The sequence below is a fragment of the Moschus berezovskii genome, chromosome 6 (genome assembly GCF_049115385.1).
Source record: "Moschus berezovskii isolate FMDL1 chromosome 6, NW_MosBer_1.0, whole genome shotgun sequence".
NCBI classification, from domain to species: domain Eukaryota; kingdom Metazoa; phylum Chordata; class Mammalia; order Artiodactyla; family Moschidae; genus Moschus; species Moschus berezovskii.
Window position 1 is genome coordinate 52,001,325 of NC_142465.1, and position 27,504 is coordinate 52,028,828.

Consider the following 27,504-nt stretch of genomic DNA (forward strand, 5'->3'; position numbering starts at 1 on the left):
TATATTTTTCTATATCATTTATCATTGAGTCAAAAATGTTGGTGAATATTGCTTGATTTGATTGAATACACTAAGGGTTCAGCAACTTTGCTTAAATTATTTTTCCCTAAAATGCATTTTGTTATTGTAGCTTCCTAAAAAGGAATTCCAGATAATCTAATCCCTTGAGCACCTCAGTACATCAGTCCACCTTATTTTTGAATAATATTAATAATAAATATTTCAGGTGAAATTTTGTCCACAGTTTGTCTACAGGACCATTAATTCTGAGCTACAATGTTGGCTTTTAATGTTTTGTTTTTTTATTAGCAATTTCATCCTTGAAGTCTACACATGCATTAATAACTCACAATTTCTAGTATGACAGTGAGGTTCAATAGGAAACTAGGTAAGCATCAGGAATTTTTTTTAACATTTCCTGATTTTTTTGTTTGTTTGTTTTTACCTATTACATTTTGTACTTCACAGCAGCAAAACTATCAACATTTTTGACATTAATTAAAATTCACTAACCATCTTAAGAAATAAACATGCCTCAAGGAATGAAAGAGATGTATTCATTATACAAACTTGCCTTAGATGACTAAGCTTTAGGCATTAGGTTCAATTCTGTGTCAGTCATGTAGCAAATCAATCAATCAAATATTCATTAAGGACATGTCAACATGTCGGCATAGGGCAGAGTACTGTGGAGTCATGAGACAGAACCCTGATCCACAGGGAATTACAGTACAGTGAATTTTAAGACATAAGTTGATATAATGCCCAAATGAGTATTAGAGAAAACAGGCAACTAGGATCCCACTAAGTGATTTAGACCGGTAGTTATTATACTTTACTGACCCAGTCCTACATTTAGGTGGAGCCACAAACCCCAAGATCATTTACCTTAAACATTTTCTAATTTCTGTGTAAAAAATTAGATGAATGTAATGAAAAGTTCGTGTACAAGTAATTTTAGCTTGGAGGGTGGTATATTCAAATCTAGTTTTTCAATGTAAGTATGAAAGAGAGGTATACTTGAATCACATGCTTACAAGTCTAATTATTGAAATGCTGCAGTAAAAAACACTGCTGGTGCAGATATTCATCACTAGTTGCTGTCTGGTTAATCAATAACAAATCAAATTGCTAATGAAAGAGCTAAACCAACAGTAATTTATCATTTAAGAACTAAAAAGAATAGAAGCAATTTCAATCTTCAGTCACCTCAAGACAACTGATGGTATGATGGTAACAGATGTCCTTCCCACCGTTTGCAGGAATTTCAAATATCTGTGTGTTCATGCTTAGTAAGAGTTTTTAAAATATGAGCCTAGACACCTACCTAGTACATCGTAGGCATTTAATAAATGAAAGAATGGATGAATGATGCCTAGATTTGTGTGGACATCAGACTTCTTGGTATTGTACTGGTTATAAAACCTTAGTAATAATGAGCCAATTTTAGTTTATGTCATTCAGTCATGTCCAACTCTTTGTGGCCCCATGGACTGTAGCCCACCAGGCTCCTCTGTCCATGGAATTCTCCAGGCAAGAATACTGGAGTGCATAGCAATTCTCTTCTCCAGGGATCTTCCCGACCCAGGTATCAAACCCAGGTTCTCCTGCATTGCAGGAATATACTGTCTGAGCCACTAAGGAAGCCTTTTAGTTTATGAGTACCAGATTTTTTTAGGTTTTAATAACTCCCTTAGTATGTTGGTTGAACACAAAAGTTTGTCAAATTTTGCAAAATTTTTAATGAGCATAAATAAAGAACTTATATTTGAAACCAATTTGAGGCCCATCTGGAGGGTCTTCCGTGCTCAAAAGGTGGCCAGTACCCATCCCCTTAAAGGTTATTGGTTAATCACAAAGAGGGTTGCAAAATGAAAAAGTCCTGTGGATAAATGCTGTCATGGCAGAGAAGACGTTATGTCATAGGTGGGATATGAGCTTAACTTAGATCAATGGAGAATACCAGGGCATTTGAAGAAGGAAGAAGAGGATGATATTGCAGATGAAGCATGTTCATTTAGTGCTAGAGAATTGCTTCTTATTCACTTAGGATGGGTCTTTTAACAGTAAGCCAGGCCTTTAGCTAATGAATTGAATTATCTTTCTCATGCTGTATGTCACGATTCAAAAACCTTGACTGCATAAACAGTAGAACCTTGCATCCATAAAATAAAAAATGATGTTCCAGCCTAAATCATGGAGAGTTAAATTTCTGTTAATTTCTTTGCCACCAAGCAGAAGATGGTTTAGATTAACAGGAAGAAAATCAATGAACTTACTTACAAAACAGAAATAGAGTCACAGATGTAGAAAACAAACTTATGGTTACAAGGGGATAAGGAAGGAAGAGAAATAAGTTGGGAGACTGGGATTGATATATATACACTACTATATGGAAAATGTTGTTCACTTGCTCAGTCCTGTCTGACTCTGCAACCCCATGGACTGCAGCACACCAGGCTTCCCTGTCCTTCGTCATCTCCCAGAGCTTGCTCAAACTCATGTCCATTGAATTGGTGATGCTATCCAACTATCTCATTGTCTGTTGTCCCCTTCTCCTCCTGCTTTCAGTCTTTCCCAACATCAGGGTCTTTTCCAATGAGTTGACTTTGGGCATCAGGTGGCCAAAGTATCGTTACCTATATGTCAAAGTATTAGTTACCTATTTTACATATAGGTAAATAAGGACTTACTATATAGCACAGTAGGGCTTTTCTGGTGGCTTAGAAAGTAAAGTATCTGCCTTCAATGCAGGAGACCCGGGTTTGATCCCTGGATCAGGAGAATCCCTGGGTTGGGAGGATTTCCTGGAGAAGGAAATGGCAACCCACTCCAGTATTCTTGCCACAGAATTCTTGAATTCTGTGGACAGAGGAGCCTGGTGGGCTACAGTCCATGGGGTCACAAAGAGTTGAAAACTGAGCGAGGAATACTTTCACTTTCACTGTATAGCACAGGAACCTCTACTGAGTACTCTGAAATGACCTATATGGGAAAAGTATATAAAAAAAAGAGTGGATATGTGTATATGTATAATTGATTCACTTTGATGTACAGCAAAAACTAACACAACTTTGCAAATCAATTCTAGTCCAATAAAAATTTTTAAAAATAGATAACATTTTGTGATAAATGTTAGGAAAAATCACTTGACTACAATTTGCTTTCCACTTTGGATGAGGCAATTTCTCTAGTCATTTTCAACTGTAAAAACTGTAGCTACATGTATTAATTTAACATATGGAGCCCAAATTCAGATTTGGTCTACATTGTGTCCCTGGCATTGATATTTTTAATAAAGCATGCCAGGTGGTTGATGTTAATGAGCAGCCAAGATCTAAAATGCCAGTGGGCTCTGAGTGGTCTTTATTTTGCTTTGTAGCTCCAAACATCTAGCACCTAAGTGAATCACAAATTCAACTTGGCTCATTATTTCAAATAAGGAGAAAATGTCACATATAGAGTTACCGCTCTCACATTTTGACATGTATCCACTGTTAACATACTTGTATTTGGACCTTCAAATCAAAATAGTGGAAAAGTTTCTTGCTGCCTTCAGCCTTTATCTTTTTCTGAATCAAAACCCTTCAAAGGAAAGCAAACCTATCTTTTTATAATTACCTTGCCAAAAAGAAGTTGCATGATAGTATTTATATAAATATGGTTAAGCATGTGCTGTAACTTATTGTCATAATTTTCATTAAAAATTTTCTTCTGAGAAAGTCATGAATTTCCTATTTTAAGTAAGGGGGCTCAAAGAAGCAATCAGACTGAATGTTCCTTCACACAAAACTAAAATGTATTTCAGTTTCTCCACTGGCATTTTGTAAGTGCCAATAAAGAGTGTTTTTTAAAGCTGTATTCCTTTTCTTTGCTAGGGGGAGCACATGACGATAGAAATAAATCTCGTCCAGTTGTAATAACTTGTGTTCGTCCAGGAGGGCCTGCTGACAGGTAAACTTCTTTCTTTATCACAATCCAAATAAACTAAGTGAAGCTGGAGACTTTGGCAGAGAAGTTGATGAATTAAAAATTTCATAGTAACAAATAGATATTAAATAAATATGTTGGAATGTGAAAACAAAAGCGTTCAGGCTGAAGAACCAGAAGAAAGTAACTCTGACCCCAGATTCAATGCTTACCACCCTATGTTTTTGGCATGTGACTTAACAGTTCTCCGCTCAGTTCCCTCCAAATGTAAAATGTAGAGGATAATGCCTACTTTTCAAGGTTTTTCATTTTATTAAGGATTAGAGATTTATGGTGCATTGCAGGGGGCCTGTCATACTGGAGGCATTTAATCTGGCCCTTTTACAGCAGGTCCTTGAGATGTATCCTTTCCGATTGCTAATCTCCTAACTTGGAAAGATAGATGATGGGGTTCTGACTCTTACTATTGCCAACATCCTTGTCATGATTATTATGTCTTCTTGATGACTATGAATGTCAGAATAGAAGTGACTTTTAGTAAAAGGGAAGGAACATTGTTGGTGTTAGTGTTTCTTCCTTGCTAATTTGAAGATTTCCTACATAAACCTTTTGATGGGGAAGTCCCAAATGAACTCACAGCTTAGATATCTCAAGAGATACTTATCTTTGTATTAACTTCCCACAACAAAAGTCTGCTCCATAATGGTAGGGAACACAACTCCTGGATAGAAGAGGAGAAGAGGAAAATGCACTGATTACCCCCAACTCTGCACAGAATGTTTCAGCCTAGAACGGATTTTTTAAAACCTTTCATAAGCACTAGATACAGCAATAATAATAGTAAATACTGCTTGTTGAGTGATTACCATGGGCCAAGAACTGTGCTAAGTACTTAGCAGACATTATCTTATTTTATCCTCACAACCATTCACTAAATGAGGTATTTTTGTCCACATTTACAGATGACTAAACTGAGGAACCATATGCTTAAATGACTTGCCAGCTAGGACAGGAATTTAGATTTATTTTCCTTCAAAGCTCATACTCTTAGCTCACTTTTTTTAAAAACTTGAAGTTTAATATACAATAAGAAAATATGAAGACACTTGGGTTTGCCCCATGCTAAAGTTATTTGCCTTTGTGGAGGTTAATACAAAGTTGTTTTTTTTTTTTTTTTCTTCTCATGCTTTTCTTGTGAATTATTCTTCCTTGAGCAAATAAGAATATTTCCATTTGTTATTAACACTGTGAGTTGGGGTTGGCAGAAATGTCAAGAGCAGGCTACTAGTTTGTGAACATTTTACAAAATTAACGTAAAACTAAAGGAAACCCTGGTGGCTCAGACAGTCTGCCTGCAATGCAGGAGACCCAAGTTTGATCCCTGGGTCGGAAAGATCCCCTGGAGAAGGAAATGGCAGCACACTCCAGTGTTCTTGCCTGGAGAATTCCATGGACAGAGGATCCTGGCAGGCTACTGTCCATGGAGTCATATAGAGTCGGACATAGTCGAGCAACTAACACACACAAAGGAAACCAGAAATTTTAAGATAAAATTTTAGAGTTAAATTACATGGAGAGTTGTCTTGGTGAAAGATGTTTAAGACATCATTTTTATTCTTCCCAAAGCCTAAACTTGTAATCCCCGCATTTGATTTTCTCTTCTTTGTTGACTCTCCCTCACCGGAGGGTTATAATCTGGAAGCCTCTCTGGCTGCACTTTAGTGGTGTCAGTATTGTGCTGAGGCATCTTCTCCCACTGCCTTGAGTGTCTGTGTCTACAGAAGGGAGAACAGTATTTGCCTGCCTTTTCCAGGGAATATGAGACTGAATCAATTTAATGATCATCAAATGCCCTTATAAATCAGTAAGAAAATGTAGAGACTAGGGAAATTTTTCACCAGCATTATCTCTCCAGCTTGGGTTCACTGGTGATAAATAGAATGGAATCAGCAGGCTTTTCTGCTCACCAAGCTTTGGGAAAATAGGTGAGTGCTATTTCCTGGGCTTTAATAAATCAGTTTTAGACATTTTGGCAAAAAAAAAAAAACTAGAAAAGAGAAAATGTGCCCTTATTACTCTTGCACCCCAAGAGTTCATCGTGGGTGACTTGGTTATTTGCTATTGTGTTGTTATTTTCTTATTACTGATTTTCATATTGCAGCAATTTTCTGTTCAGGGTTCCTTCTGTTAATGTCACACTTGATGCTTAGAAGGAAATGCAAATGGAGTGGATGGTAGACTGTGTGTGAAAGAGCCACTTTGGCTAAGTGACTATTAATGTTAAGCCCCACAATGCTAAATTAATGACTGTTTTCTTATTCTCCCTTCAGAGAGGGCACAATCAAACCTGGTGATAGGTTGCTCAGTGTGGATGGAATTCGACTTCTTGGAACCACGCATGCTGAGGCCATGAGTATTCTGAAACAGTGTGGGCAAGAAGCAACGCTGCTGATTGAATATGATGTCTCGGTCATGGGTATGTCAGATACTGAGGTTGGGATCTCGAAGTCTACATTGTGTCACTCACTGTCCATTCCTGATAAGCCACTTTGGATCAAGAATGAACTGTTATGTCCTCCTGTAGCAGACAGAATTTCATCAATGCTATATTAGTCCTCTGTTTGAGTTCAGGAAAAGGTGAGGGTCACTTCTCAGCAATTTAGAGTTCTTGTGTCGATAGAATCTATAAAAGCATCTCATTCTGTCAGCATGTTTCACCTAGCAATCAGCTCTTATACGTAGATTACCCTTTGGCAGGAAAGGATTTTCTCCCTCAAATTCACAAAAACAGTATTATTAACTTAGGGGATGGTACTTTTTCTTTTACTACATGGAGACTGGAAACAGTAGGAGGTTCCTTTCCTTCTTGTAACTTCACACTGTGAAGCCAGCTAATCAGCATTAATAGAAATTACCATTTTATCATCAGACTTAAGGACAAAGAAAGGAAAGGGGATACATCGTATCCTTGACTAAAATGAGAAGTTGAATACAGTATCCTCTCCTGAAATAATGATTCCAATAAAAAGTAATTCTATTTCTACCCTCTCAACTATAGTAAAACTGGCAAGGTATTCTCACATGCCTTTTCAATGGGAAGAGAGTGTCAACGTTTTGTGTAATGTTGACTAAGGCAGAGAAATTCTGAGATAATGAATTGGAACCTGAAATTGAAACTTAAATCATGCTGTAAATACTTCTTAAAATTTTCAGACTTGATTGTGTGCCTGACTTAACTAGCTAGTTCTATGTTGGTAAAATGTAGCTGAGCAAAAGAGACTTACTCTATAACTGCAAACTCCTTTATTTCCCACTCTGTATGATTCATGTAGAAGAATGTTGCTTGAAAGTGTTCTCAATCTGTCTGCCGGCATACTGGTATGAGGTATGAAGCATCCTGGCATACTGATATGAGGCATACTGGCATACTGGTATGAGGTGTGAGGCATACTGGCATACTGGTATGAGGCATACTGGCATACTGGTATGAAGTATGAGGCATGCTGGTATGAGGTATAAGGCTTCCTAAAAGATGTAAAGTTTGAGAGTTAAAGGGTTCTTAGAGTAAGTGGTATGATATGCTCTTGAGATGGAAAGATCAGGGATGAATGAGCTCTCCTCCCTCTGTTCTTCCTTTCCCTAGTTTTCTCTTTCTTCCTCTTCTCTTACTCTTTTTACTTTTATATGTCTTTTGAGTTAGACAATTTGGGTTCTGTTTTCAATTCTACTGATTTCTAGCTATTAGCTTAACCATGTTAACTTATTTCCCTGTACCTCAAGTTACCTTCTTTGTCAAATGGAGGCTAGCAATGCCTATTTTGAAAGGCAGTTAAGAAGATAAAATAAAATTATACAAATAAGATATATTTTAAATGATGATCCAATGTATTATTAATGTTAAAAATTGAAGCAAATGTTTGACATGTTTAATTTATTCATTCTACAAATATTTCTTTTTTTAATATTTAAACTAAGTGACAAGGGGGGCTTCCCTGGTGCCTCAGAGGTTAAAGCGTCTGCCTGCAATGCAGGAGACCTGGGTTCGATCCTTGGGTCAGGAAGATTCCCTGGAGAGGGAAATGGCAACCCACTCCAATAGTCTTGCCTGGAGAATCCCGTGGATGGAGGAGCCTGGTGGGCTACAGTCCACGGGGTCACAAAGAGTCAGACACGACTGAGTGACTTAACTAACTAACTGACAAGTACAAAGACTAGAAATAAACAAAACAGACCTGGTTTCTGCCTTTATGAAGCTTGAAATTGACAAGAAGGAGAGGTAGTAAACAGGTACATGCCAAACAAACACTCAGAAAGTGTGATCACAGCAGAAACTAACACAACATTGTAAAGCAATTATCCTCCTGTTTTTAAAATTTATTTTCAACTGGAGGATAATTGCTTTACAATGTTGTGTTGTTTTCTGCTGTACAACGGTGTGATTCAGCTGGAACTGTACATATATCCCCTCCCTCTTGAGCCTTCCTCCCGCCACACCCCCATCCCACCCCTTCTAGGTCGTCACAGGGCACCAAGCCGAGCTCCGTGGGTTACACTTCCGTTTCCCACTTGCCATCTGTTTTCCATTTGGTCGTGTGTATGTTTCAGGGCTGCTCTCTCAGCTTGCCCCACCTTCTTCCCCTGTTGCGTCCACAGTCCTTTCTCTACATCTGTGTCTCCATTCCTGCCATGCTAATAGGTTGATCAGTACCATTTTCTAGATTCCATATAAATGTAATATACAACATTTGTTTTCTTCTTTCTGACTTACTTCATTCTGTATGACAGATTTTAGATTCATACACTTTACTTCCCAGGTGGCACTAGTGGTAAAGAACCTGTCTGCCGAGGCAGGAGACACAAGAAATGCGAGTTCAGTCCCTGGGTCAGGAAGATCCCCTGGAGGTGGGCATGGCAACCCACTCCAGTATTCTTGCCTGGAGAATCCTGTGGACAGAGGAGTCTGGTGGGCTGCAGTTCACAGGGTTGCAAAGAGTTGAACACAATTGAGGTGACTTAGCATATAAATATGGAGAAGGAAATGTCAACCCACTCCAGTGTTCTTGCCTGGAGAATCCCAGGGACAGCGGAGCCTGGTCAGCTGCCGTCTATGGGGTCGCACAGAGTGGGACACGACTGAAACGACTTAGCAGCAGTAGCAGCAGCATATAAATAAACACACAAAAGTTGAATGTTCCCATTAGATATGAACATTGATACGGATACAGATATTCATATATGTAAAACAATACTTAATAAGGGCCTGTGTCGTAATCTTGAGTGGGAAGTTTTAATATCTAAAATATATCATTTCTCTCAAACGCATCCATAAATTCTGGTCAAAATCTCAGAAGGGTCTTCGGAGAACTTTTAAGAGCTATTTCTAAAATGTATATGGGGTAAGAAAAGTGGAGAGGGGGAAAACAGCCAAAATGTTTTTGAAACAATATAAAGGTAGAGAAATTTGTTGCATCCAACATCAAGACTCATTCTAAAATTGTGCCATTAAGTCTGTGTAATATTTACATGGGGTTATAAATAAACTGATGGAAGAGAGTCCAATGCCACAGACCACTGCAGAAGTATATAGCCTTACATTAGTGGGGAACAACTGAGCTAGTCAGTCAATGATACTGGGTCAATTAGTTAGCTGCATGAGAAAAAATTCAATTAATTTCTTACTTTATACCATACCCAAAAACAAAGCCTTTATTTACATAACTGTTTCCCAACAGAATGCTATTATAAATAACTTTTACCCAAATCTTTGTATTTCTGACTTCATTAAGTCAAAGGGCATATTTCTTTTTTAAATATTTGATACATAATTCTGGTTGTCTTCTGTAAAGATTACACTATTTTATATTACTGCCAGCAGTGTTTTAAATGTACCTATCTCATCAGAGCACCAGATACAACTTTGAAGAGTATGCTTTTAATTTTTTTAAGTAAAAAAATTGCATTTATGTTTTAATTTACTTTTAAAAAATTTTCTAGTGCAAGTAAATGTTTTTTCACATGAACACTAGCTATTTTTGTTTTGCATTGTCTGCTTATGTTCTGTATTCCTTTTTTCTATTGGAGGCACTCTTAGTTTTCTTTTTCCTATTGGAGTTTTTTTTTTAATTGGTTTATGTAGCTATGTATCTATTAAGGATACTGGTTCTTTTCAGTATTTTGTAAAAATTCTTTTTAGTTGTTTATATGTCCTTTCTGACATATGCAAGTTTCTTTTTTTTAAACTTAGATCTAGTATTTTTCTTAGATTTTAAATATTCATTTTTTCCAAAGTTACCTAATATCCCTGAATTATTTAATAAAGATTCCATCATATATCCACTAACTTTTAAAATCATACCCTAAGTTGTTAAATATAACTGGATTCCACATCTGGGCTAGCCAGTCTGATTATATCTAGTTTCAGACCAGATTTCAGCATAGGACTTTTGAATTAAAAGTCTTAGCATCAGAGTTCTTATTGTCATAAAAAGACATTTTTGAGGAGAAAATTATTTATTCATATAGTACATTTATTATATTACTCTTCTGAGTTTTGCTAACTGTATATGGCAGGTGAGCAAACTTTGATTTTGATTTTCTGATTTCTTTTTAAACCCCTTCTTCTCTTTTCTGCTCACCTCTCTTGCACCTGCTGGCTTTCTCTCCCTCGTCCTTTTCTCTGTCATTCTGTTCCTCATTGTCCGTCTCCCTTTCTTCCTCCTTTCCTTTCCAGCCTCCCCTTTCTTTTTTTGCATTCTACTCTGTTTTTCACGTGTCAATACTTTTCACTATTCTAATTGTCTTACTTAGATTTTTTCTGATATTTCTCTACTGTTATTCTCCTTTTTCTCTGTTTTTTCTTTCTTTTGCTATTTCTGTTTTACTAATTATGTTAAGAGGGCATTAGGCATAGATCTGGTCAGATAATTAAGAATGACAATTTGTGGAAAGAAGTAAAAATGGCCCCTTAGAAAATCAGACTGAGATACTTTCAGTTAGAATGGCTGTTCATCAAATACTAACCAATCTTTCCTTTTATAAAAACAAAAAATTTCCTGTTTTTGCAACACTTTTTTTTGTTGCTGTTGTTTATTTTTGCAGCTTTTGTCATTCTTTCTCCTTAAAAGGACTAAAATGAGCGGCTTATACAACGCAGCCTGCTACTTACTTTGAGAGGTCCAGTTGGCATTTCTTTCAAACTATCTGAAAGTCAAAGTCCCATTAAAAATAGTTAACCACTGTCATTTTTTGTTTTTGAGAAAAAATTCTAGTATTTTTAGGATACTTGAAAAAAAATTGAGAAGCCTGGTGTGCTGCAGTCCATGGGATCTCAAAGAGTCGGACATGACTGAGCAACTGAACTGCTCTTTGGTAGGGGAGGGTGCAATGTATGTTGAACAAAATGAGTCAAAAAATGGCACTTCCCCAAAGCAGATGATGTTGAGTTGATGAAGGTGATAGATGCCCATTCAAAGACACAGTCAAATGTTAAATATTTATTCCCACTAACAGCATATGAAAATTTTCATTAATTTCACACCCTCACCAATACATGGTATTCTGTCTGTTTTATGGTAACTATTCTGATGGGTATGTAGTGGGGTCCCATGGTAAACTGAATGTATGTTTCCTGGATGAATCATGACATGAAGCACCCTTTCATTTGCCACTCAGAACATTCTTGATGGTTTGATTTTACTGAAGCAGGTGTATGTCTATAATCATAAATATAAATAGATTGTATTTATGTATATGCTACTAAAAATACACAAATTATTTTGCAGGAATTGCATGCATGTGTGTGTGTGCAGAGATATTAATATATCATCCCTCTGACTCATTGATATTAATCAGAAATATTTTTTAGTAAATCTCAGCTCAAAAATTTTACCATATTCAGTAGTATATTTGGGAAGGCTGTTGAAACTATCAATTTTACTAAAGTTGAATTTAGTTGGTGATAAAATTTTCAAGAAAATTTATTGCAATAAGACAGGTAAGACAGGGTCTAGGAGGAAGTAAGGCTTTAGTTTATCGTTCTTACAACTAATCATTATTAAGTGGGTGTGTATAGAATAAAGCAAAATATCAATGTTTATCTTGTAGGTTTAAAATGAAGTTACTTCATGATATCATCTTACCTGAGCAAATGACATTATGAATCTTTTAAGTCACAAAACCTCTTAAACTACCTGTGGTGTTTTTCTGAGTTCCTGTAAGTCATGACTGTTGACTATTTCTCTGCTTGGCTTCAAATTTTTCCTTCTATTTCTTTGGACTAAATCAGCATGCAAAATCAAGAATACTGAGAAAGATGTTACTCTTTCCTTAGAAATACTCAACTGTATTACATCTTTGCCCAGCTGTATGGCTAATCCTTACTTACATTCCTTCCTAAGCAAACATAAAATAATATTAATGATTTTCAAGTGATTGTTTCATCAGGGATGGATTTGAATGTTATGAGTCGTCAGGAAAGATGATTACTTTTGTTGCAACCAAAAAGTTATATAGGTTTATTGGTGTTACCACACTGAATCTTGGCTGTGCTTTGCATTTCATTTTTCCAGAATATGAAGATCAAGATATATAACTTCTACTAGTCACTTCTGAGTCATAAGTATCAAGAATAAATTGACCCCTATGTGTATTTTCTAGGGGCAAATCAGTTTCTTCCAGATGATCTCAATTTACTAGAAACTGGATTTTTCAAGGGTCTTCAAAGTATTTATGATCCACATGCTTCCTTGTGAGTCCCCAGCATAACCTTCTCCTATTCATAGAAAATATCATAAACAGAAGCCCAGGGAGTTTCCTATATAAAAGAAGTCTAATTTTTAAATGGCAGCAGCAGTTTATTAAGCATGTTACTTTTCTATGATAGATTTTCTTATGCTTTGTCCATTTTTATCTAAAAAATGAATTTCTGCAGAATCCTCTTATACCTACTCACCTCACTCACTTTTACATATTTGAATTCAGAGCCACTTGTCCTATTTGGGAAATAGAAGAAGTAGGTAATGGGAAAGTTACCCTAAGCTTTAAAAGCTAGATTTTTTATTTTCAATGAATAGATTTGTTTTTAATTTACTTTCATAGTTTAGTAATACACAAATAGAAAAGGGCTAAGATTTTACTTGTACAACTTGCTGAATTTTCACTTATATATTTTCTAGCCAGGTCAAGAAATAGAAAACAGCAATCATCATCACCAGAATCCACACTGTGCCTCCTCTCAATTGCTACCACATCTTTTCTACCAGTTTGACTCCTGTCTTGACTTCCGAAGCCTTAAATGTATTCTCCTAATTCTTGAACTGTCTGTAACAGGAATCATATGGTACATTTCTTGGGTATCGGGCTTCTTTTGAAGCAATTTAGATAATCTGATTTGAGTGTAAGAGGTACTCATTGACAATACCTGAGTAACACCAACGTAAGAATGGAATACTTTGAATGTCATTCGGGGGCTACTTCTAGAAGTTTAGTATTACATCTGGTATGAAGGGGATGAATAGTGGTATCAGAGTGGGAATGACATAGAATATTAAGTTAATATTTATCTTTTCCTTAAGGGCCCATTTAACAGTATTTTAGGTGATATCCATGTGATAGAATCAGAAGGGTCTTTCCAGTCTTTTGGGCCATTTGTAAAATGAGGGGACTTAGACTATGTCATTTCAAAGGTTTTTCCAGCTCCAATATCCTATGACTCTTTGAATTTACTAGTGTCTCTTAAAAGATTTCAGAAGTTAACCTTTTTTTATTGATGTAATCAAAATAAAATATTATAAATAAAAATAGTTTAAAATAACATTTAACTCTTGTTTAAACTGAATTAAATTGGCTTCCCTGGTGGCTAAGACAGTATAGCATCTGCCTGCAATGCAGGAGACCCAGGTTCAATCCCTGGTTGGGAAGATCACCTGGAGAAGGAAATGGCAACCCACTCCAGTATTCTTGTCTGGAAAATTCCATGTATGGAGGAGCCTGGTAGACCATGGGGTCGCAAAGAGTCGAACACGACTGAGCGACTTCACTTTCACTTCGCTTCACAGGTGGCACTAGTGATAAAGAACCCGCCTGCCAATGCAGGAGACATAGGTTCAATCCCTGGGTTGGGAAGATCTCCTGGAGAAGGGAATGGCAACCTACTCCAGTATCCTTGCCTGGAGAATTCTTGGAGAATCCCATGGACAGAGAAGCCTGGTGGGCTATGGTCCATAGGGTCACAAAGAGTCAGACCCAACTGAAGCAACTTAGCACACAAAATGATTACAACTTAAACCACTATTCTAAAAGGAAAGTTGGTCATTTCCTTTGTTAATCATGTCAAACAAAGCAGTCCTACTGACAGTTACAAATTTCCCAGAGATTATTTTCCATAATTCCCAGAGTAGGCATAAGGCCACAATGCTGCTGTGAAGTCATTATCTGCCAGGATCTTGATACTGGCATTCTGAGACATTTAATAAATTAATGAAAAGTTGGTTAAAATTCCCTCACTTTCAGATTGCATATTATACTTTTAAAATTAAACACATCCCTGAAGGGGGAAAATTAGCCCTTTAATTTAGTGTATTTTAAAAGATGAAAAACTGACTGAACCCCATCAGGGGAAATCTCTCATCGCATGGTAAGTTTCTTTGAAGTCATGTACATGTATTAGGTAGACTAGAATTTCATTTCCTTTTCAGAAGAGTAGCAGACAAGCACTTCAACTGACTGTAAGGGCAGTTCTAGGCCATCTTTTTAGAGTACTACCAAAGTACTAGTCAAGATTACTTTTCTCTGTGGTTGGATACTAATTGTATATTCCACTTTGTAATATGAACTTAAACAACGTTTTTTTAAAAGAAATTTTATTGAAAAATGGTTGATTTACAGTGTTGTATTAGTTTCAGGTATAAAACTGAAACTTTTTAATATATGGTTTATATATATATATAACTGTATATTCTGTTATATACACATATACATACACACACACACATATGTATATATGCGTGAGAGTTAAGTTGCTTCAGTCTTGTCCAACTCTCTGCAACCTTATGGACTGTGACCTGCCAGGCTCTTCTGTCCGTGGGATTCTACAGGCAGGAATACTGGAGTGGGTTGCCATGCCCTCCTCCAGGGAATCTTCCTGAACAAGGGATCAAATCCGCATCTCTTATGTCTCCCACATTGGCAGATGGGTTCTTTACCACTAGTGCTATTTGGGAAGCCTATATCTATATATATAACTTCCCTGGTGGCTCAGACGGTAAAGCATCTGCCTACAATATGGGAAACCTGGGTTCAATCCCTGGGTTGGGAAGATCTCCTGGAGAAGAAAATGGCAACCCACTCCAGTATTCTTGCCTGGAAAATCCCATGGATGGAGGAGCCTGGTGGGCTGCAGTCCATGGAGTTAAAAAGAGTTGGACATGACATCAAACCCACATCTCTTATGTCTCCCACATTGGCAGATGGGTTCTTTACCACTAGTGCTATTCTGAAAGAGATGGGAATACCAGACCACCTGACCTGCCTCTTGAGAAACCTGTATGCAGGTCAGGAAGCAACAGTGAGAACTGGACATAGAACAACAGACTGGTTCCAAAGAGGCAAAGGAGTACGTCAAGGTTGTATATTGTCACCCTGCTTATTTAACTTATATGCAGAGTACATCATGAGGAATGCTGAGCTGGAAGAAGCACAAGCTGGAATCAAGATTGCTGGGAGAAGTATCAATAACCTCAGATATGCAGATGACACCACCCTTATGGCAGAAAGTGAAGAGGAACTAAGAAGCCTCTTGATGAAAGTGAAAGAGGAGAGTGAAAAGGTTGGCTTGAAGCTCAACATTCAGAAAACGAAGATCATGGCATCTGGTCCCCTCACTTCATGGGAAATAGATGGGGAAACAGTGGAAACAGTGTCAGACTTTATTTTTCTGGGCTCCAAAATCACTGCGGATGCTAATTGCAGCCATGACATTAAAAGATGCTTACTCCTTGGAGGGAAAGTTATGACCAACCTAGATAGTATATTAAAAAGCAGAGACATTACTTTGCCAACATAGGTCCGTCTAGCCAAGGCTGTGGTTTTTCCCGTGGTCATGTATGGATGTGAGAGTTAGACTGTGAAGAAAGCTGATCGCTGAAGAATTGATGCTTTTGAACTGTGGTGCTGGAGAAGACTCTTGAGAGTCCCTTGGACTGCAAGGAGATCCAACCAGTCCATTCTAAAGGAGATCAATCCTGGGTGTTCATTGGAAGGACTGATGCTAAAGCTGAAACTCCAATACTTTGGCCACCTCATGCAACTAGTTGACTCACTGGAAAAGACTCCAATGCTGGGAGGGATTGGGGGCGGGAGGAGAAGGGGAAGACAGAGAATGAGATGGCTGGATGGCATCACCGACTCGATGGACATGAGATTGAGTGAACTCCGGGAGTTGGTGATGGACAGGGAGGCCTGGCGTGCTGTGATTCATGGGGTCGCAAAGAGTCGGACACGACTGAGCGACTGAACTGAACTGATATATATAGGCTCAGATTCTTTTGGGGTTTCTTTGGGATTCACATATACACACTACTATATACAAAATAGATAACCAACAAGGACCTACTCAATATGTTGTTTTAACCTATAAGGGAAAAGAATCAGTCTTTCACTGGGGAAAATGACCCTTCTTTAGATCTTCCATTAACCGTTATAGTCTACCACTATAGGATATAATATCCAAAGAAATAGAGACCATTAATTTCCTTTTTAAGTATGAAACTCTTCTACCTCTTTTCTCCATATTTTAGTTATCTTTGTTCAGTGCCTGGTTCATAGTAGAATTATTATTTGAGTTATTATGTTTTTGGAATTATTTGTGGTATGCCAGAAGGTAGGTATTAAAGTGTCAAGTTGACCCCAACAGTGATAATATCAAAAGAATAAGTCACTTATATATTACTAGTGGTCTCTGTAGTTTTGACACTGAAAATGGCTAGCAGATGCCCTAGTCCTATCACTCAACATGGTGTCATTGCTCATGTAATAACACTCACTATTAAGTCCTTTTTCCCCCTGGATCTTAAATGACAGGCTTCTTAACCACTACATTATGGTAGAAACCTCCTTGATCTGTCTTCATGAAGTCAGAAGATCAGAGCATTTTGGTAAGGATCCTCTGGTTCACTTTAAGGTGATTGAAGAATTTCTGTACTATGCATTCTCAGAAGCAGATTGAGGTCAAACTCTTAATATAAGTTTCCTTGAGAAAGTACCAATACCGAGCATCCTCTTTTTGTAGCATCTAGTTCTCATCACCAGAAGATGTATTGGTAGCAGCAAAATAAGGAAGGAAAAAAAGAAGGAAAAGCCAGTAGGCTTCTACCTTATCTCGATGGGAGCACCATATCCTGGCATTAGTCCCACTTGAAATTACTGTGACATCAAATGGAGTAATTCACAAGAAACAACTAATAATTAACTACTGAACAGACCACACATCCTAAAGAATTACTTTATTTTAAAACAAGTAAGTTGCAGGGGACCATCGCAAAATTTTTCCCTCAACCACTTTACTTTTCCTGTCTTTAAAAATACTCTCTTACAGCCTTGTCATCTATTCCTACAATTTCCCCCATCTCTGTGTGGACATCTCCCCACCCTGTAAAATAAAATCCAAAGTCTTTAGTCTGACACTGAGACTCTACCCAAGTTTTTCCAGACCAACCATTCTAGTTTTGTTTTTTGTTGTATTCCTGGAAATCCACATGCTTCAGCCTCCTTGGACACTGGATGATTTGTGAGCAGTGTTTTACCATGTGTGTGCTTTTCCTCATGACTTTCATCCTACCTGGACACATTATAGTATGGTGGTTACAGGACCCAGACTTGAGTCTGGCTGTCAGCCTCCTAGATGTGTGACCTTTTTAAGTCTCAGTTTTCCCCTCCATTAAGTTGGGATTAGTCATGGTGGCTTCTTCTCATGGATACAGTCATGTTTAAAGTTGTTAGGACATTCAAAGTACTTGGCACATTCCTAGAACACATAGAAATTTTAAAACATGCTTCTGATATCATTGTCTTTATTAGTTTTATTTATTTATTTACTGTTATACTAGGTCTGTGTTACTGTGCACACATTTTCTTTAGGGGCTACAAGTGGTAGCTGCGCTTTGTTGAGGTGGCTTCTCTTGCTTCAGAGCACAGGCTTCAGGAAATATGACTCATGAGCTCTACGGCTCAGACTCAGTAATTGTGGTGCACAGGCTTAGTTGCTCCACAGCATGTGAAATCTCCCAGACCAGGGATCAAACCCATGTCCCTTGCTTTGGCAACTGAATTCTTATCCCCTGTACCATCAGGGAAGTCCTGTTGTTGTTGTTTTTATGTAAGCTTTCTCAGTCTCCTATTTACAGCCTTTCAGATTTAATTCTGTTTCTTGAAAACAGACCTGGTAAGCCAGCTGAGAGCAACTCTCTATCATCTTAACTCCCATAATGTCTTGTCCATACACCTCAGTCTTTACCCATCAGTGTAGTCGTCTAGTTATTTGTAGACGTGACTGTCCTCCTCTATGAGGTTATAAACTCCTTAAGGACAAGGACTGTTTCATACCCATACTGTATCCTCTGCAATACATGGAAGATACTCTTTATTTCTTGGCGAATTTAATAAATGAACAAACCAATGAAGAATATTTGATGTTGAGATTATCATTCTCCTAAATTAATAATGTTCAAAATAATTTCTTATATATTTAGAGCACTTTTACACTTCACTGCTGTGATCCTATTTTATCCTTCTATTACCTGGAAGGAAACCAAGCTTCCTCTTGTTTTTTTGTGAAAACTTGAAAGGATTATATTGATCACAGGAGTCTGGCACTTTCTGATTACAAGAATCTATATGACTTCTATGATAGGTCAGTTCACACAAGGCTAGTGAATTCATTTGCAATTTAATCAAACACATCAAAATGTATTCTTAAAAAACATAAAGGGTTTTCATAGGTTTCATGGTCATCACACATTTAATGTTTAATATTGAAGGTTATAGTTCCAGAAAATTAGATAAGACCTTTGTCTTTAATGTTTGAACATCTTGGACACTTTTTGTTCCTTCTCAGTGAATGTACATGAGACTGACCTTAAATAAGGCCTTCCCCACAGTTCACTCTTCTCTTGTCAGAGCTGTTTTTAGGGGCTCTTTTAGGGTGTTTTTTTTTTTTTTCTTTTTTAAAATTTTGTTTTTATTGAAGGATAATTGCTTTATAGAATTTTGTTGTTTTCTGTCAAACCTCAACATGAATCAGTCATAGGTATTTCTCTTTCTGACTTACTTCACTAGGTTCTAGGTTCATCCACAGCATTAGAACTGACTCAAATGTGTTCCTTTTTATGGCTGACTAATATTCCATTGTGTATACGTACCACAACTTATTTATCCATTCATCTGTTGATGGACATCTAAGTTGCTTCCACGTTCTAGCTATTGTAGATAGTGCTGCAATGAACAATGAGATATATGTGTCTTTTTCTATTTTTATTTCCTCAGGGTATATGCCTAGGAGTGAGATTGCTGGGTCACATGGTGGTTTTATTCCTAGTTTTTTAAGGAATCTCCATACTGTCTTCCATGGTGTCTGTATCAGTTTACATTCCCACCAAAAGTGCAAGAGTGGACTGTGAAGAAAGCTGATCGCCGAAGAATTGATGCTTTTGAACTGTGGTGCTGGAGGAGACTCTTGAGAGTCCCTTGGACTGCAAGGAGATCCAACCAGTCCATTCTGAGGGAGATCAATCCTGAGTGTTCATTGGAAGCACTGATGCTAAAGCTGAAACTCCAATACTTTGGCCACCTCATGCAACGAGTTGACTCACTGGAAAAGAGTCTGATGCTGGGAGGGATTGGGGGTGGGAGGAGACGGGGACGACAGAGAATGAGATGGCTGGATGGCATCACCGACTTGATGGACATGAGTTTGAGTGAACTCCGGGAGTTGGTGATGGACAGGGAGGCCTGGTGTGCTGTGGTTCATGGGGTCGCAAAGAGTCAGACACGACTGAGTGACTGAACTGAACTGATGACCTTTACTCCACACCCTCTCCAGCATTTATTGTTTGTATACTTTTTGATGATGGCCTTTGTGATCAGTGTGAAGTGATATCTCATTGTAGTTTTGATTTGCATTTCTCTAATAATTGAGAGTCCCTTGGACTGCAAGGAGATCCAACCAGTCCATTCTAAAGGAGATCAATCCTGGGTGTTCATTGGAAGGATTGATGCTAAAGCTGAAACTCCAATACTTTGGCCACCTCATGCAAAGAGTTGACTCACTGGAAAAGACTCTGATGCTAGGAAGGATTGGGGGTGGGAGGAGACGGGAACGACAGAGAATGAGATGGCTGGATGGCATCACCAACTCGATGGAAGTGAGTTTGAGTGAACTCTGGGAGTTGGTGATGGACAGGGAGGCCTGGCGTGCTGATTCATGGGGTTGCAAAGAGTCGGACACGACTGAGCGACTGTACTGAACTGAACTGAACTGAATAATGAGCGATGTTGAGCATCTTTTCATGTGTTTGTTAGCCATCTATATGTCTTCTTTGGAGACATGTATATTTAGGTCTTTTTCCCACTTTTTGATTGGGTTGTTTGTTTTTCTGGTATTGAGTTGTATGAGCTGCTTGTATATTTTGGAAATTAATCCTTTGTCAGTTGTTTCATTTGCTATTATTTTCTCCCATTCTGAGGGTTGTCTTTTCACCTTGCTTATAGTTTCCTTTGCTGTGCAAAAGCTTTTAAGTTTAATCAGTTCCCACTTGTTTACTTTTGTTTTTATTTCCGTTACTCTAGGAAGTGGGTCATAAAGGATCTTGATTTGATTTATGTCATCAAGTGTTCTGCCTATGTTTTTCTCTAACTGTTTTATAATTTCTGGTCTTACATTTAGGTCTTTAATCCATTTTGAGTTTATCTTTGTGTATGGTGTTAGGAAGTGTTCTGATTTCATTCTTTTGCATGTAGCTGTCCAGTTTTCTCAGCACCATTTATTGAAGAGGCTGTCTTTGCCCCCATTGTATATTCTTGCCTCCTTTGTCAAAAATAAGGTACCCATAGGTGCATGCGTTTATTTCTGGTCTTTCGATTTTGTTCCCTTGGTCTGTGTTTCTGTTTCTGTGCCAGTACCATACTGTCTAGATGACTGTAGCTTTGTAGTATAGTCTTAAGTCAGGAAGGTTGATTCCTCCAGTTTCATTCTTTCTCAAGATTGCTTTGGCTATTCAGGGTCTTTTGTGTCTCCATATGAATTGTGAATTTTTTTGTTTTAGTTCTGTGAAAAATGTCATTGCTAATTTAATAGGAATTACATTGAATCTGTAGATTGCGTTTAGCAGTATAGTCATTTTCACAATATTGATTCTTCCTGCAGACAGTGCTGTTTCTTCACAGAGCTCCTGTGGTCACAGACTGCAGACATTCCTGATCGTCTCTTCCTCATGGTTCAAAAAAAAGAATCTTTCATTCCAAAGCTTTTTATCACCTGTCAGTGGGACTGTAGGATCAAGACTAAATCAAAGATGTTAGAGTATAAATTGTTGTTTTTATATTTGCTATGTTGTAGGAAAAGAGAGTAAAAGGCTGTTTTAAAAATTAGAAATGTAAGGTTCCTTATTTGCCTGGATGACTGAGTTTATAAATGTCAGAGTCAAAATTCATCCTTTTCTCTAACATAATATGATGCTATTAGCAAACTGCAATAATAGTAACTGCCATTGTCTAAGTACCTATTATGTGCAAGGCAACTTTATAAACATTATCTCATTGTGTTCTTACCGTAAGGGATGGGTGTAGGTATGCCTATTTCAGGAATCAGGAAATAAAAGAACTTGCCCTGGTAGAAAAGAACAGAGCCAGAATTCAAACTGTTATGTCTGATTCTAGAACCTTTGCTTAAAGCACCTGAACCAGAACAGTCTTGTCTTTTTTTTTGCTTTCAATTGAAGTATCCCTGTTGGCTCAGTGATAAAATTTCTGACTGCCAATGCAGCAGACACAAGTTCAATCCCTGGGTCAGGAAGAACCCTTGGAGAAGGAAATGGCAACTCACTCTAATATTCTTGTCTGGAAAATCCCATGGAAAGAGGAACCTGGTGGACTACAGTCCAGGGGGTTACAAAGAGTCAGACACAACTTAGTGACTAAACAAAAACAATAGTTGATTTACAGTGTTGTGTTGATTTCTGCTGTACAGCAGTGATTAAGATATATTTATTATATATATATATTCTTTTTCATATTCTTTTCCATTATGGTTTATCATAGGATATTGAATATAATTATCTGTGCTATACAGTAGGACCTATTGTTTATCCTTTCTATACATCATAGTTTGCATCTACTAATTCCAAACTCCGAGTTCTTCCCCCCCTGCCTCCCCCTTGGCAACCACAAGTCTGTTCCATCAGAGCAGTCCTAATGCACCATTTATATGATAATTCTTAAAGCTAAACGTTTAGAACTGAACTTGACTTCTCCCCTTAGCCCATTCCCCTCCCATCTTCCTCATCTCAGGCATTAGTGCCTCCATTGGAGCAGCTCTCAAATCAAGAGACTAGGTCATCCTTTGTTTTTCTTCACCCCGCTTATACCTAGCTCTTCTAGAGAGTGCACCTCTCCTCTTTCCAGCCACCCTCCTTGTCTGCATTTTTACTTTCTCTGCACTTGTCCTCACTTCTCACACCCAGAAGCCACCCTCTCTCCCAGCCACCTCTCAACATGTGCCCTCACTCCCATTCCATTCAAATCCATGCTCACATAGAAGCCCAAGAGACCTTTACATAGCTCTCATGGAATCATATCACTCTCATCCAATGTCATCCACTAAATCTCAGATAAAATTAAACTCTGTACTGTGTCCATGAATCCCAAGGTTCTTTTTTTTTTCTTTCCTAGCTCCTCCCACCCACCAGGCTCCTGCCCTCAGGGACTTTTCAAGTTCTGTTCCCTCTGCCTCAGAAGTGATTCTTCAACCCCAACACATGAACAAACACACATTCTTTACCCAGCTATTTTGTACATATCCTTTAATGTCACTACCTCAGAGAAAACTTCACTGACACTCTCTTTAAATTAGGTCTCCCTGTTTCACTTACCCAGGGAACTCTTACTTTCCTTTCACAGTAATTATCACCAGTAAAATGCTAATTTGTTGGTGAGCTAATGTACTATCTCCTTCACTAAACTATAAACACTATAAGGGCGGCAGGGATAGGGAGATAATATATATATTTTAACTACTGTATGTACCATATATGCCTGAGGCACAGAAAGTTCAGTTCAGTTTAGTAGCTCAGTCGTGTCCGACTCTTTGTGACCCCATGGACTGCAGCACACCAGGCCTCTCTGTCCATCACCAACTCTCGGAGTTCACTCAGACTCATGTCCATTGAGTTAGTGATGCCATCCAGCCATCTCATTCTCTGTTGTCCCCTTCTCCTCATGGTCTCAATCTTTCCCAGTATCAGGGTGTTTTCAAATGAGTCAGCTCTTTGCATCAGGTAGCCAAAGTATTGGAGTTTCAGCTTCAGCATCAGAGGCACAGAAAAGTGCACATTAAATATTTGTTGATGGAATGAAAGGCAGACAGCTTAAAACTGGCATGTCCACTTAGTTCACCAAGTTGAAAGTAAATATTTACTCTTCTCTGAAGAACTCCAAAAGTAGTAGTAAAAGATGCAGTAAAGCCTTAAGTAACCAATTTGCAGGGCTATTCTGTTCATCTTCTTTATTCTTTCCTCCCCTTCTCTTTTCTCTCCTCTCCCCTCCCCTAACCACCCTCTTCCCTTCCTTTCCCTTCCCTTCAAGAAGTATTTCCTCCAGTTATCAGTAAAAGCATCAGGGTGCCTGAGTCCCACAGAGCTACATGGAAGGGCTTTCTGTGAATCACTGGCCCATAGCCACAGTTAATTTTCTTGCCCAGAGTTTCGTTAGCCATTTTCAGTGATTCCAGAATACCATAACTCCAGAGTCTAACAGTAAACATTAGTCTGGAGATCCAGACTGTTAGGGAGTTTACCAGACTCCCCCAAAGAAGGTGCACTGGTGTACAAGAAACAAATCATTTCTCTCCAGGTCTTTGAAGATTAGGAAATACTGGGATCAGAGCACAAAGTGGCCATTATCACCATGTGCCCAGCTCTTCTCTATTTTAGAAAACCCTTGTTTTCACCAAGCAGCAAATATGAGTCTTCATGACTAAAGTCTCTCATATATGGATTTTGAAAGCTGCCCTGCTATGGTATGGTGGTTGGTTGAAAGCTTGGTGTTCTGTAGCTCATTTGAGCGACTTCACTTTCACTTTTCACTTTCACACATTGGAGAAGGAAATGGCAACCCACTCCAGTGTTCCTGCCTGGAGAATCCCAGGGATGGGGGAGCCTGGTTGGCTGCCATCTTTGGGGTCACACAGAGTCGGACACAACTGAAGTGATGCAGCAGCAGCAGCTTCTCTTTAGTAACAACTGTTGTTCCTAGTTGGGAGTATAAGTCAATTATATCATCCAGACTCATTGTCCAAACCCTGTTATGCCCAGACCATTCACAGAGGCCTCATCCTTGTAAGCACTGGTACAAGGAAAATTCTCTTCGACACGAGGGCATGGTTTCAGACAAGCATAAGCATGGTATGTTTGAATCAGCAGAGTATTGAGACCTGACTCACTGTAAACTTTCATTCTGGCAAGCTTGTGCCTCTCAAGGGGTAAAAAAAAAAAAACCTACTAAGCCACACACACATTCTCTCGGAGAGTGGGAAGGAGTGGTGGTTATTAATTCACAAGCACTCGAGTAATATTTCAGCTGCACCCATGTAAAATCCCACTAGCCCTTTCGCCTTATATAGTTTGGTTCATTCCTGTTGGTTGCCTACTTCTTAGGACCCTCTGAGGTTCTACTGCAGACAGATTGTTTGAGATGTCTCACCCTGTGGACACCTGCAGTGGGTGACCCTAGGACCTCCTCCTTCTCAGAGGTGATTTCCACAACTTGAACACATCTTTTGAGCTCCTTAAAAGACAGTTTTGTGCTGAGTGGTACATTCACCTGTGGAATCGGCTTCACTTAAGCCTGATTATCCAAACAGAATTATAGTAAAGGCTTGGCAGACTTCCCAGCAGAATTCTCACACTTGGGAAGGCATATGGTGGGCGGGGGGGATCTAAGATAGGTTGAGGCTGGTCAATCAAGTTGAAGATATCATTTGGCAGGAATATTAAATATGCCACCTGGTTAAAAAAAAATGAAAATTAGTTTAATTTTTGTAATTTGTGTCATTGAAAGCCTTCATGTATAGTTTTTTTAGTACCTTGTCCAAGATATAGATTCATTAGTTATAGATTATAAAACTCAATACATAAGTAGTATAGTGTGGATAATCTGAAATTGCAGAGAGAGTTAATATTGAAATAATTTACAACACTTAAAGCTAAGTAAGTGGAACAACACATGAAAATCTAACTAGTGATACACTACACAGCTGTCCAGCTCCCTCATCCTGTCCTCCTTTCTCTTTCTGTTAGAACATTCTCTTGATGACATTACTGTATCTTCAGTTCAATTCAGTTCAGTCGCTCAGTCGTGTCTGACTCTTTGCGACCCCATGGACTGCAGCACGCCAGGCCTCCCTGTCCATCACCAACTCCTGGAGTTCACTCAAACTCGTGTCCACAGAGTCGGTGATGCTATCCAGCCATCCCATTCTCTGTCGTCCCCATCTCCTCCCACCCCCAATCCCTCCTAGCATCAGACTCTTTTCCAGTGAGTCAACTCGTCACATGAGGTGGCCAAAGTATTGGAGTTTCAGCTTTAGCATCAGTCCTTCCAAAGAACACCCAGGATTGATCTCCTTTAGAATGGACTGGTTGGATCTCCTTGCAGTCCAAGGGACTCTCAAGAGTCTGCAAATACTAAATGTTTTGGAGGCATGTAAATCATCATTTAATTTTTTTGATTTAAGAGTCTTTTGTCTAGGTTTTTCTGGTCAAGTAAAAAAAGTAATTTTCTCAACATCTACCAGAAAATTAATTAGTCAGCATAGATACTAATGACATCAGCATGTCCTGGATTTAACCCAAGAACTAGTAGAGGAGGAGAGAACTAACAATGTATGTGATTAGTTTCTGCCTAAAGTTGTGCAAGGTACTTTGTACATTTTATTAACTCTGTCATAGCAATTCTGTGACATGTACACTATTATCCTTATTTTTCATAAATGAAGTAATGTCTCGAAGAGATTACAGTAATTGCTCCAAATAACACAGATAATATCATGTTAATATCATGGATTCGACGTTAAAAAGTCTGCCTGCGGTGCGGGATACTTGGGTTCAATCCCTGGGTTGAGAAGATCCCCTGGAGGACGGCATGGCAACCCACTGCAATATTCTTGCCTGGAAAATCCCATGGACAGAGGAGCCTGGCAGGCTGTGGTTCATGGGGTCACAAAGAATCAACATGACTAAGCGAACATGTCCATGCGTCCCAAATCTAGGATCAACCTCTTAAGTCTGATAGTGTACCCACAGAGGATTGAGGTTAATTATAGCTAATCTGTGAAACAATAAATGTTTTAAGAATGGATGCAAGTTCTGAAAGCAGCAGAAAAACTAATGGAGCATGTCTTTGTTTTATTCTAAACTTAAGATTCTGAAATTGAAATGTAAGACTCAGTGAATATTCTTTCAAAAATAAAAGTTTCACAGGGAGTACTTTAAAGATGAAATCTTACCATTTAAATTATAAATTGTTTTAGGCCCAAATTCATAATTGAACCCCCTCCACTAAAAATCCCAGAACATCAAATATTTAACAGTAGGTACCTAAGAGAGTTCTGAATGTGAGAGAAGAAAGTGAGACGCTGAATTAATTATCTACTGGTGTTTAATCATTCAGGCATTTTTATTGATTTGAATTCAGGTAAAGTTACTTGGACTAAAGGAGTGAGACATATTTCAGAAATGCTCCTACTTTTTTCATTTAAAACACAGTGTTTATTTTCTTTTGTTTTTTTTTATTGGAATGTAGTTTATTTACAATTTTGTGTGAGTTTCAGATGTACAAAAAAGTGAATCAGTTATACATATCCACTTTTTAAATATTCTTTTCCCATATAGGTCATTACAGAGTATTGAAAAGAATTCCCTGTGCTATACAGTAGGTTCTTATTAGTTATCTATTTCATATACAATAGTGTGTATATGTCAATCTCAATCTTCCAATTTATCCTTCCCCCGACTCTTTCCCTGGTAACCATAGATGTGTTTTCTACATCAGTGACTCTGTTTCTGTTTTGTAAATAAGTTCATTTGTACCATTTTTTTTTTGCAGTCCACTCCTACATCTTTTTTCTTTACTGTCTTAATATCTTGAATATATTGACAGACATCATCAGAGATTCCTGGGTGCTACATCGGCAGCCCAGATTTCTGTAGAGAAGCAGAAGTATTAGGCTCTAGCTTGTCTCCCAAGTGAGAGGAGGAATAGATAGTCCAGGAAAAGGCCACAAGTGTCCTCCCAAAGCAGAGTCTGTGT

General features: G+C 38.2%; 1 protein-coding gene across 5 annotated transcripts in view; it reads left to right on the forward strand.

Moving 5' to 3' along the window:
* Positions 1 to 27,504, forward strand: part of GRIP1 (glutamate receptor interacting protein 1) — a 770,922-nt gene that overhangs the window by 611,145 nt on the left and 132,273 nt on the right. For all 5 annotated transcript variants that reach the window (XM_088837043.1, XM_088837040.1, XM_088837039.1 and 2 more), the window contains exons 6-7: positions 3,879 to 3,954; positions 6,261 to 6,406. In XM_088837043.1, coding sequence (XP_088693169.1) covers positions 3,879 to 3,954; positions 6,261 to 6,406 — 222 coding nt within the window. The remainder of the gene's footprint in view (positions 1 to 3,878; positions 3,955 to 6,260; positions 6,407 to 27,504) is intronic.